Genomic DNA, 13,564 nt, shown 5'->3' with positions numbered 1-13,564 from the left:
AAAATGGCGGCATGGCACACGAATGTTGTCCTGAAGCCATGTGCCTGCAAGAACAAGCATGCAACAGATCCTCATCATGCACTAGTACAGTTGCAGACGTATGCAACACAGCTCGTCTTCCACCAAGCGTACACTGGTGAGCAGCACCAACAGGAGGGACTAGCTTCCAACCCAGCAGGGACTCCAGCACTCGCCAACACCTCTGCTCTTCATTCACTTCCTTCTGGTGTCTCCTCCCTGTGACAGCGGAAACCGGTGATGCTGCAGAACGAAGGCCTAATCCGCACGACAGAGGCCACGCAGCTCCCCCGCTGTCGGTCTCACCAAATGAATCAGTAAACTGGACTTGCATTACCAATGTCTTGCAAGCACAAGAAAATGTCCAAGATAATCACTTGCATCGTTTGTTGGACCTTGCATCCCTGGGTGGCTACAGTAAGCGACACCACAGAACGCAACAAGTCCAGCTCCATTGCGGTGATTAAATATGAAGTGGGATAGACCTGCAGTGCTTAGTTTTCTTGATATCCAGTAGTGTCTTGCAATTGTTTAATAAAGGACAAACAATTACAACACTGGTTGGACTTAGAGAGTTTGCTGCAACCGAGTGCACTGCCATCTTACTGAAAGCTGTCACCTTCAACCTGAGGATGCATTCTGCTCAGTTTCCTCTGTGGTTTTTTAAAAATATAACATTTAAGAGTAGGGTATCTCCACATTTAACACTGAAGCAAAAAATCACAAGGAATGAGAATTTCAGTTCAGCAGTGCTTCTCTAATGCATGTTGAGAACCCTTTATCTAAAATGTTTGGGGTTGGAAGTGTTCCTGGTTTTTAGAATTTGGAATATTTGCATCCACATAATGGGATACCTTGGAGAAAAGTGACTCCTGAAGAAAAATAATCTTGTGGGCAAAATAGTTTTTTTAACATATTGACTAGACAAAATAGGAATAATTCAAATTTAAATTGAAACAATGATTGTTTCAACAGATCATTCTCAGCTGAACAATTGTAAGTGGATATGAATTACTTTAAAACAACTGAAATACAATAAATCTCGTCTCCACATCAGGACCCAAGGTTGACAAAAGGTCATACAAGCAGAAATATCGTATTAAAATTATTAACTGATCCACACTTTCGGTGCAGAGAAAATCAAGTTATTTCTTTGGGTTAAGTCTTCTCTTGAAAAAAAATTCTGCACTTTCATTTCTGAAAATTGATAACAAACTCTTCCGAAAGAAAATATAGGATTGTTGCTAAATTTGAAATTCCAAGTATTTAAAGAGTTTACTAAATTGGATTTTATATAAATATTGTCCTCTTGACTTTTTAAAATTGCACTAAGATCCCACTGACAATTAATAAAGAACAATTTCAAAAGCAGGCATCTATTGCCAAATTAGAGAGAAGAAAAATCAAATAAATTTAGAATAACACAACCAAAAGATTTGGCCTGAGTCTTGAGTTTGAGAGGATGCATATGTGGTTTGCTATTTTGCATTGCCTTCCAGTCCAGTGACCAAAAAAAAACAGATAAAATCCATAAAGGGAACATTTTTGAAATCTATTAGAAACTTTTACAATTTATCAAAGTTCTTAAAAAGTATTCATATTTAGTTTGAGATTGAGGGAAGAATTCCCTTTAAATATATAAAGTAGGCACGATTACAAGCAAGATTAGTATTCAATACCCATTCAGTGAAGTGTCACAAAAAAAGAGAAACACTTTCTTAGTAGATAGGCACAAAGGGTTAGATGTTTATGCTTAGCCTGAACAGTTAAACATCAGCAAGGCACAGAAATACAATGCAAATGTCTACCACCCAGCAGATTAATATAAATTTACTCTAACCTACATTTTTTGCAAATTCAAAGCATTATAAAAACTCACTCTAGGAATTCCCAGAGCAAGATGCAAAATATTTTATTGGTACAAAGTGAGGCATGTACATCTTGACAATCAAATTTTCACATTAGAGTAACTCAGCAGGCCAGGCAGCATCTATGGAAAAAAGTACAGTCAACGTTTCGGGTCAGTCTGCTGAAGGGTCTTGGCCCAATAGGTCGACTGTAATTTTTCCCTATAGATCCTGCCTGCCCTGCTGAGTTCCTCCAGCATTGTGTGTGTGTGTGTTGCTTAGATTTCCAGCATCTGCAAATTTTCTCGATGGTAAATGTTCACGTGTTAAATGGCAGAATGCAATAATGTTTAAGAAATTAATTATTGATTCAGAAGATAATTGTTTTTATTATTTAGTGTATATAACTGCTTTTCATATTAGTTTAAATCCTTACTTGTTCATACTCTTCCTTGGCTTTACTGAGCATATCTAGGATATCAATCGCATTTTCTTCATCGTATCCATTAGTTTTATTTGGAGTTGTTCTCCCTGGCGATTCTTGCTGGACTCTCTGAGCCTCCACTTGCACCACCCTAAGGAGGTAGCAATGCATGCATTAAGCCAATTAATTGCCTCAAAAAGGATTAAATCGTCTCATGCCATTCAGATCAGATGGTACCAAATTATCTCTGGTTCATGTTAAATAACACACAGCTCAGCACGGACCAGGATTGAAATTCCAGAAGGAAGGTGGAGAATTGGGAGGTATTGCTTCCACAATGATCACTATCTATTGATTCTAGCTTGTCATTTGGGGTGCATGAAAAATCAAGGAATTGAACAACACAGGACCGTATCACAGTACGGGCCATTCAGCCGATAATGTTATGCTTATCTGAATGCCAATTTATATTAATTATCCTCCTCCTGTATATAATCTATATTCCACCTTTCCCTTCCTATTCATGAGAACAACCTATGTTTGTCCACCCTCAAATCCAGGCAGCATTCAGGTAAGCCTCTTCTGCAACCTCCCCAGTCTCCACATCCTTCCTATAATGATGTGATCAGAAATGTACGCATTATTCTAAGTGAAAACTACTATAGAGCTGCAACATGACTTCCTTATTCTTATACTCAACACTCATACCAACAGAAGTAAGCATGCCATACACAACCTTCACTGCCTTAACCACTTGCGAAGCCAGTTCCAGTGAACTATGGATCTGAACTCAAAGATCCATCTGTACATTAATGCTATAAAGAGTTCTACCTTTACATATATACTTCCTCCTTTCATTTGACCTCGCTAAATGCAACACAGTCCGGCTGGTGGCGCAATGACATCAGCGCTGGACTCCAGAGCGAAGGTTCCCGAATTCGAATCCAGTTGGGACGCTCCCGGGCACGCTTTCCATCTGTGCTGGGTTGAGTATCGAGCTCGCAACTCGGCCTAATAAAAAAAAACTGCGCTGTGAGAAGGACGTGGGGGACCACTCACAGAATCTTTCCTCCAAGACAACCACATGAAAAAAAAAGTGGTAGCCGAGGCTCTGGCAGAGTATGGCACACAAAAAAAAATGCAACACCTCACACTTCCTCAAATTAAATTCAATCTGCCATTTCTCTACCCATATCTGTAACTGATCTATTCTTTGATCACCCTTTACAATGTGCACAACACCACCAATCTTACTGTCATCAGCAAGCTTGCTAATCCACCTATTTTCATCCAAATCATTGATATATATAACAAACAGAGCTCGCAGCACCGATCCTTGCGGAACATTGCAAGTCATTCTTTCTTTTTAAATCTTTTTATTAAATAAGTATACAAAAGGTAAACCACATAAGCACTAATACACTGTTAGAAATTACAGGAGATATTAATACAGAAAAAAATTGATAGAAACAGTGCAATTTAAACATAAAATAATAAGGTAAAATAATAGTATACTAATATAGTATACTATTATTTTACCTTATTATTTTATGTTTAAATTGCACTGTTTCTATCAATTTTTTTCTGTATTAATATCTCCTGTAATTTCTAACAGTGTATTAGTGCTTATGTGGTTTACCTTTTGTATACTTATTTAATAAAAAGATTTAAACCTTTGGACTATATATCTCTCAATAGAGAAAAGGAAACACCCCCCCAAAAAAAAACCCACCGTGCAACTAAGCTAAAAGCAAAGCAAAGCAATGGGCTAACTTGGAAACAGGTAGAGCTAAAAAACTCTAAAATCACGTCCTCAAACCCGACCTCCATTAAAAACAGTTAAAAAAAAGCAAGAAGGGAATATAAATATGAAACAAAAGAGAAAAAAAAATTACATTAAATGAAAATATTGAATAGAAGATCTCCAGGTCTGTTCAAATTTAAATGAGGAATCATAAAGATTACTTCTAATTTTCTCCAAATTTAAGCATAATATCATCTGAGAGAACCAAAAAAAGGTAGTTGGAGCATGAGGCTCTTTCCAGTGTTGTAAGATACATCTTTTCGCCATTAAAGTAAGAAATGCAATCATTCTACGGGCTGAAGGGGAAAGATTACTGGAAATTTTAGGTAATCCAAAGATAGCAGTAATAGGATGAGGAGAGATAGCTATATTCAATACCTTTGAGATAATATTAAAAATGTCTCTCCAAAAAGTTTCCAGAGTAGGACAAGACCAAAACATATGAGTTAAGGAAGCTATCTGCCCTGGACATCTATCACAAAAAGGATTAATATGAGAATAAAAACGAGCTAATTTATCTTTGGACATATGTGCTCTATGAACAACTTTAAATTGAATTAGGGAATGTTTAGCACAGATAGAGGAAGTATTGACTAATTATAAAATCTGCCCCCAGTCATCCACGGAAATAATAGAACCCAATTCTTGTTCCCAATCTGACCTAATCTTATCAAATGGAGCTTTCCTAAGTTTCATAATAATATTATAAATAATAGCTGTTCCACCTTTCTGACATGGATTAAGGTTAATTATAGTATCTAAAATATATGTAGGAGGAAGCATTGGAAAGGAAGAAAGTATAGTACTTAGGAAATTTCTAACTCGAAGATATCTAAAAAAATGTATTCTTGGTAAATTATATTTATTAGATAATTGTTCAAAAGACATAAGGGAACCATCTAAAAATAAATCCAAAAACCGTGAAATACCCTTAGTCTTCCAAATTTGAAACGCACGATCCGTGAAAGAGGGAGGAAAAAATGTTACCTAAAATAGGGATTGCTAGCCCAAATTGGTTAAAATCAAAAAATTTTCTGAATTGAAACCAAATACGTAAGGTATATTTAACTATCGGGTTAGAAACCAGTTTGAGGCGTTTCAAATCGAAAGGAAGAGAGGAACCTAAAATAGCCCTGAGCAGATTGTAATTCCAATACCACCCATTTAGGGATGGATAGTGTATCTTGGTCAAGTAACCAAATTTTCATATGTCGAATATTAATTGCCCAATAATAGAATCTAAAGTTAGGTAATGCTAAACCTCCATCTCTCTTAGCTTTCTGTAAATGTATTTTACCAAGTCTCGGGTTTTTATTTTGCCAAATAAATGAAGAAATTTTAGAGTCAACTTTATCAAAAAAAGATTTTGGAACAAAAATCGGTAATGCCTGAAATATATATAAAAATTTTGGCAGAATAAACATCTTAACTGCATTAAGACGACCAAAGTTAAATATAATGGAAACCATTTAGATGAAAGTTGAGTAATATGATCAATTAAGGGTAAAAAATTAGTCTTAAATAAATCTTTGTGTTTATAAGTAATTTTAATCCCAAGATATGAGAAATAATTATTAATCAATTTAAACGGAAAGTTATGATACAAGGGAAGTTGTTTATTAATCGGAAAAAGTTCATTCTTACTAAGATTTAATTTATAACCTGAAAAAAGACTGAATTGTGCTAATAAATCTAAAGCAGCAGGGATAGATTTTTGAGGATTAGAAATATATAAAAGTAAGTCATCAGCATAGAGTGATATTTTATGGGACTTTAAGCCCCGAGTTATCCCAATAATATTTGGAGATTCTCGAATGGCAATTGCAAGAGGTTCTAATGCAATATCAAATAATAAAGGACTAAGAGGACAACCTTGTCGAGTACCTCGAAAAAGAGGGAAAAAAGGTGAGCTTAAGGAGTTAGTACGGACCGAGGCCATAGGAGAATGATATAACAGTTTGATCCAAGATATAAATTTCGAGCTAAAATTAAACATTTCAAGCACCTTAAATAAGTAAGGCCATTCTACTCTATCAAAAGCTTTTTCAGCTTCTAAAGAGATAACACACTCAGGAACATTTTGTGAGGGGGTATAAACAATATTTAACAGTGTGCGAATGTTATAGAAAGAGTAACGACCTTTAATAAAACCCGTTTGGTCTTCCGAAATAATAAAAGGGAGAACTTTTTCTAATCTGTTTGCTAATAATTTAGAAAAAATTTTAGAATCAACATTTAATAAAGATATTGGTCTATAAGATACACATTGAGCAGGATCTTTATCCTTCTTTAATATTAGAGAGATTGACGCTCTATAGAAGGATTCGGGAAGTTCACCAAGTTTTAATGAAGCCTCCAAAACCCTACCGAACCAAGGGATTAATGAAGGTGCAAAAAACCTATAAAATTCCATGGTAAACCCATCAGGGCCAGGAGCCTTCCCCAGGTTCATAGAGGAAATAACATTCTTAATCTCATCAGTGGTAATGGGAGTATCTAGCATAGACGACATATCCTGTGAAATCTCAGGGAAATCTAGGTCATCTAAAAAGTCATTCATATATTTAGAGTCTCGTAAAGACTCAGATTGATATAAGGAAGAATAAAAATCAAAGAAGGTTTGATTAATCTCCGCATGATCAAATATCAATCGATCATTTTGATTATAAATCTGATTAATTTGAGATTTAGTATAATTAGACTTCAATTGGTTAGCCAACAATTTGCCAACTTTGTCACTGTGTACATAAAATTCACTTCTTGTTTTCTTTAATTGGTTTACAATCGAAGACGAAAGTAATAAACTATGTTCCATTTGAAGTTCAGTTCTTTGTTTATACAACTCCTCAGAGGGAGCTGTAACATATTTCTTATCAATTTCCTTAATCTTGTCCACAATGACCAGCTACTCCTGTTTCAGCTTCTTCCTCAAAGCAGAATACGAGATAATCTGACCACGAATATAAGCTTTAAAAGTATCCCAAAGAATGTTCACAGAAATATCCTCTGTGTAGTTGATTGTAAAAAAAATCAATCTGTTCATTCATAAAGTTAACAAAATCCGAGTCCTGAAGCAGCAACGAATTAAAACGCCATTGTCTATTATTTTGTGCATTGACCTGAATTTTAATAAAAAGCTTAAGTGGAGCATGATCTGAAATGGTTATAGAGTCATAATCACATTTAATCACTGAAGAGATAAGCCAAGAATCAATAAAGAAATAATCAATTCTTGAATAGGAATGGTGAACGTGAAAAAAAAGAAAAATCTTTTTCCTGAGGATGCAAAAAAACGCCAGATGTCCATTGACCCAGAATCAGAGAGAAATGAGTTAATCAAAGTTGCAGATTTATTGGGTAAAGTCCGTAAAGGAGCCGAACGGTCCAAAACTGGGGATAAGCAAGTATTAAGATCTTCACCCCAGATCAATGAAAACTCATTCAAATTCGGGAACTGATTGAATAATGATTTATAAAATTCCGAACAGTCCATATTGGGTGCATAAACATTGACCAAAACTACCTTTTTATTAAATAGTAGACCACTAACCAGTAGAAATCTACCATTCGGATCAGAGACAATATAACGTTGTACAACAGTAACTCAGGAGTCTATAAAAATAGAGACGCCTCGAATCTTAGCATTAGAGTTCGAATGAAACTGTTGTTCCTTCCAGAATTTAAAAAAAACATAGTCTGTCCCCCCTCCGCACATGGGTCTCTTGTAAAAATAGAACATGTGCTTTAAGTCTCCGGAATACTTTAAAAACTTTTTTCCTTTTAACAGGATGATTAAGACCATTAGTATTCCAGGAGACAAAATTAATAATAGACTCCATAAACCCTAAAGTCAACCCGCAAAAAAAAAGGATTGACGATAGGTTCGACCCACGAACCCGGAAAGGGAGCAGAACAAACCAGAGATAACGGGAAGGAGAACGCAACCAATACTTCAGTAATGTAAGTAGCCCAAGAGGAAAAAAACTAAAACGTGAAGCCCCTCCCACCACCCCCCCACCCCATGAACAAGGCTAAATCTAAAGTAGACCCGCCAGAAAGAAGCAAGCACTAAAACTACCCCCATGACTTCCGATAGACGCTCACTAAAAAAAGTGTAAATATAAAAAAGTGTAAATATAAAAAAGATCAGCTAGTTATAAAGCAGTAGAAGAATAAAAAAAGGTAGATCAATTAAGACAAGCACAATGTAAAACAGAGAAAAAGCCAGAAAATATAAAGAAAACCACAACAGACAGGGCCATTGCAAGTCATGGATCCCCAGCCCAAATAACAGCCTTCCACCCCTTCAGTCTTCTATGGACAACATTTTGCTGCTCACTACATTTACTTACAAAGACTGTCATAGGGATTTGGTGGCGGGGTGGAGATGCATCTTTACCAAAGAGGTACAAGGCACTCCTTCCCTCCATTAGCCTGCAGGTCATCCTTGGGCAAGGTATAGTACCTGCTTAGCCCCTATGATCAGGGTCTTGTGAAGCCACAGGAGTAGCTGGTGCATATCAAAAGTCCTGGTTATGCGATCACTAATGCCAGGCAGACAATTTCTGAAGAGTATTGATAACGATTGTGGTCACTTGTCTTGTAAAGACACTGCCCAGAAGAAGGCAATGCCAAACCACTTCTGTAGAAAAATTTGCCAAGAACAATCACGTTCATGAGACCATGATCATCACCTACATCATATGACACAGCACACGATGATGATGACGACGACGACATGATGCTAGAGGGTTGAAAGAAAACAACAGGGTTTCAGACTGAATAAAATTTGTGTCCCAGAGGAATTTTTTAAACTGAAGATTTTTTTTTTTTTGAAAGTCAATATTTTCCAGTCAAGGGATTTACTAATTGCAGACAGTTACATGTCATTAATGTTTTTAGCTCTTGCAAGCTAATTTTAAGCCTCCAGATTGCTTTATAGTAATCTTATGCAGCAACAGAACGTAGTGCTTTCACAGCTGAGGCAAAAATTTGCATTACTTTCTTCAAAGTTGTTCAATTACATTTTGGTGAGATACACCAGTAGAGGAATGTCTGACAGTCCAGCACTCTCTGTTCTATATCAACGACAGAACAAGATTTTAATCACCATAATTCCAGAAATAGGAACATTGTTCTGAATGTTTATCATTTGAGTGCAAGAACCATTATCAGCAATTGAACAAGCTTAACAGGTTGTTACAACTGACCACTCAATGTGCAAGGCTATTTGGTAATTGGGTTGGCCATTCTTCTGGATTCTGTATCTAGGTTCTTATATTTCAGAATACAGCAAGTTAATCAAGTGTGGCAGCTGTCTTCTCATCAATGCTACATCTGAGCTATACCGAACATACTTAAAATAATACCAAAACCCAGAAAATCTTCACATTTATATTAATTAAATTATAAAGACTGTTGAGGAAAGCAGCCAGAGACTGCTGACCTTCCCTAGATGAAAACTGCAACAGCTGCCACAAGAGCAGGTGTACAAACACGACTACTGGGCCCTTTAAATAGATCATTCCATCAGAACTCAAGTTAAATCTAAGAATACATTAAAACTTGCGTCAATCAGCAAATAGACAACAACGTCCTGAAGAATTAAACAAAAAATGCTATTTTGTTACTTATTCAGTGGTTTTCCTCCAAGTTTACAGATACACTGGTAATCATTTAGTGATCCTGACTTCCATGCACAAAAGGTTTTCATTTTTGAAAGTGATCACAAAATTGGTGCTTAAATATCAGGATTTTATTGAGTAGAAGAATTGTCTTGTATCACACTCAATTGATAGTTAAATTGCTAGATGTTAAATTATTACTTTTAAGAGATTAAATGTCTGCATAATTAAGTTACAGTCTTTTATGGGTTGACTTACCTTTATTATGGTATGGATCCTACTTTACATTCCATTTTGTCAATGAAATATAGTTCGAATGTCATTTTCCTTTAAGGTTATAAAAAAATTAAATAGACCAGCATAACATATTACAGAGGTGGAGTGAGAAATACATTAAAGGGGTATCACTTAATGGATTTAAACAGAAGTGTTGCAAACATATACAACTTGCACATTTTGATTTATTAAATTAGCAATCATTTCCAAAACTAGAAAATTTTACCTAATGTTGTTATGAAATTTAGAACAATTAACTTTGTAATTACAGCTTTTGGTTGATTTTACAGCGAACAGATTTTAGTTCTTACTTTGACATAAGTTGTGCAATTCGTTGACAGTCATTCTTGTCATAAAACCAGATGCTGTAAATTGACACTAAAAAAAAAGAAAAACAAAAATCAGTTTCCCCCTCTTGAAAAATTTCTCGAACATTATGTCACTTAATGCTCACACCTATCACAGAGCTATTGATAAATTATTTTGATCTTTATCAAACAAATAGCACCGTGAAGAGCAAGGTGATTTATCAACACGGGCACAAAAAATTTGAGATAAATTTGCACCAGCTGTTTATCACAACCGACCAATTATGGATGCATCTTCCAGAAAAATTTGAATTTCCTGAGCTGCTCTAAAGTTCAATGTAAGAGCAGCAGCTGCAAAAGCAAAAGATTAAGCCATAGGCACACCTTAATTGCTTGTTGATGCTGCATGGGAAAGGAAAGAACCTTGACAAAAAGTGAAGAATCATTAGAATACAAAAGGGAATAATAAGAAATTCAAGATTTAAACTTCCATTTGCAGTTATTTATGGGCATTAACTCATTTACCCCAAATCAGAAAATGTTGGAAATGCTCAATTAAGGAAACATCTGCTGAAGAAAGTAAATTTTCAGGTTAAAAACCAGTAAGAATTTAAGGAACAGGTTAAAAATATACTGCCAACCTACGGCAGTATAAAATATTTAGCTTCAATGGACCAATAAGCTAATAAATAGCTGCATTGAAAAAGGCACAAAATAGATAATCAAAAGTGAACAGCATGGCTAACTTTAAACTAATTCCATTTAAAAGAACGTTCAATAAGTGAGGCACCTTAGCAGATTGTTCACAAACACAAGAGTAACACACAAAATGCTCGAGGAACTTAGCAGGTCAGGCAGCATTGATGGAAATGAACGTTTCAGGTTGCGACCCTTCATCAGTACTGAAGTAGAAGGGGGAAGTGCCAGAATAAAGAGGTGGGGGAGGGAGGGGAAGGAGTACAAGCTAAAAGGTGATAGGTGAAGCCAGGTGGGTGGGGAAGGGGTGATGAAGTAAGAAACTATGAGGTGATAGGTGGAAAAGATAAAGGGCTGAAGGAGGAATTTGATAGGAGAGGAGAGAGGACCATGGGAGAAAGGGAAGGAGGAGGAGCACATATCACCTGATGAGGTTGGAGGAGCAACACCTCAAATTCCCTCTGGGCGGCCTCCAACCCATTGGAATGCACATTGACCTCTAATTTGCGGTAATTTCCGCCCTCCCCCCTTCTTCCATTCCCTTCTGGCTCCCCTCTTACCTCTTTCTCTTCACCTGCCTATAATCTCCCCTGGTGCCCCCCCCTTCTCTTTCTCCCATGGTCCATTCTCCTCTCCTGTAAAGCAGAGGAAGTTTGGAATTGTGTTGTACTTTCACAGACATTATTTTGATGCATATTGCAATCATTTTCAAAATGGCATAACAAAATATTAAAATAATTTGACTTGATTTAGCTTGAAATATTATTTCCTGGCAAATGATCTCGATCTCCTCACTAACCTTCAATTCTCTGGCCCTGACCACCACATTTTCACCATGGATGTCCAGTCCTTATACACTTCTACTCCTCATCAAAAAGCCCTTAAAACTCAATGCTTCTTTCTCAATAAAAGCAACTAGCTCTGCTGCACTATCACCCTCCTCCGTTTGGCAGTACTTGTTCTCACTCTCAAAAACTTTTCCCTTAGCTCCACCCACTTTCTCTGGACTCAAGGGGCAGTCATGGGCACTCATTTGTGTCCCAACTATGCCTGCCTGTTCATTGTCTACATAGAACAGTCCTTATTCCAAGCCTTCCCTGTAAAGCTCCCCAACTCTTCCTCCACAATATTGATGACTGCATTGGTGCTGCTTCACGCATCCAAGCTGAGCTCGTCAATTTTATCAACTTTGCCTCCAAGTTCCACCCAGCCCTTAAATTCACTTGGTCCATTTATAACACCTCCTTCCCCTTTCTTGATCTGTGTCTCCATCTCTGTGGAGACAAACTGTCAAACAATATCTTTTATAAACCTACTGATTCCCACGGTTATTTTGACTATACCTCTTCCCACCATGTCTCCTGTAAAAATGATAATCCATTTTTTTGGTTCCTTTATCTTGGCTACATCTGTTCCCAGAATGCAGCTTTCCTTTCCAGGACATCACTCACTTCCTCCACCATTGATGTTGCCTTCACCTGCACCTTCTCCACTTCCAAATGCCCATGCTCACCCAATCTTCCTGTCACCTTGAAAGTGATAGAGTTCCTCTTGTTCTTGCCTACCACCTCATGAGCCTCCACATCCAACACATCATTCTCCACAACTTCCACCATCTCCAAAGGGAATCTACCACCAAATATACCTTCATCTCTGTGCCCCGCCCCCTGCTTTCCACAGTGATTTCTTCCTCCAAGATTTCTTTGACCATTCGTCTCTCCCCACTAATCTCCCTCCCGGCACCTATCCCTGCAAGCAGCCCAAGTTCTACACCTGCCCATTCGCCTCCTCCCTCATCTCCATTCAGGGTCCCAAATAGTCCTTCCAGGTGAAGCAACACTTAACCTACAAATCTGCCGAGGCTGTCTATAGTGTCTGATGCTTCCAATGCAGCCTCCTCTACATTGGTGAGACAGCTGAAAAAACTGGGAGACTGCTTCTTCAAGCACTAAAGCCCCCGACCTGATTACATTAATATTGATTCTTCCTTTCAATAAAAAAAAAACCCCTTCTGCTATTCCGCAATCTGGACCCTTACCCCTTCTCACCACTTCTTCTCAACTCCCCCTTCCCTTTCTCCAAGCATTTACTCTATCAGATTCGTTCCTCTCCAGCCCTATCCCTTTCCTACCCACCTGGCTGTACCTATCACCTTCTGGCAAACCTCCTTCCCCACCCCTACCTTTTAATTCTGTCATCTTCTACCTTCCTCTCCAGTCCTGAAGGGTCTCAGCCCAAAACATTGACTAGTTATTCATTCCGACAGATGCTGCCTGACCCAGAGTTCCTCCAGCACTTTGTGTGTTGCTTTGGATTTCCAGCATCTATTGAATTTCTCACGTTAATAATTCACAAAGTTCATTTTAGAATACATTTTGATCAAATTCTGATAACCACTGGGTAATTGATTGGGTATTACCACAGAATAGTCACATCTAAATAAATTTTAAATCTGTCAATACATTCCAATGGCACACAAAATGATTCTAGTTAACAAGTCATCAAAACATTAAAGATTTCCAAAAAAATTACCAAAAGATTAATTTGCTGGCAGGATCAAAATTTGA

At 37.2% G+C, this 13,564-nt stretch overlaps 1 protein-coding gene across 3 annotated transcripts in view; it reads right to left on the bottom strand.

Annotated features, from left to right (window-relative positions):
* The window catches only part of dcp1a (decapping mRNA 1A), a 115,769-nt gene that overhangs the window by 31,873 nt on the left and 70,332 nt on the right, over nt 1–13,564 (bottom strand). For all 3 annotated transcript variants that reach the window (XM_063068095.1, XM_063068096.1, XM_063068097.1), the window contains 2 exons: nt 10,305–10,371; nt 2,302–2,440 (listed from right to left, as the gene is read on the bottom strand). In XM_063068095.1, the coding sequence (XP_062924165.1) occupies nt 2,302–2,440; nt 10,305–10,371 (206 nt within the window). The remainder of the gene's footprint in view (nt 1–2,301; nt 2,441–10,304; nt 10,372–13,564) is intronic.

The sequence above is a fragment of the Mobula hypostoma genome, chromosome 15, assembly GCF_963921235.1.
Source record: "Mobula hypostoma chromosome 15, sMobHyp1.1, whole genome shotgun sequence".
NCBI lineage: Eukaryota > Metazoa > Chordata > Chondrichthyes > Myliobatiformes > Myliobatidae > Mobula > Mobula hypostoma.
Note: the sequence above shows the minus strand (reverse complement) of the source record. Positions and strands in the feature narration are given on the sequence as shown.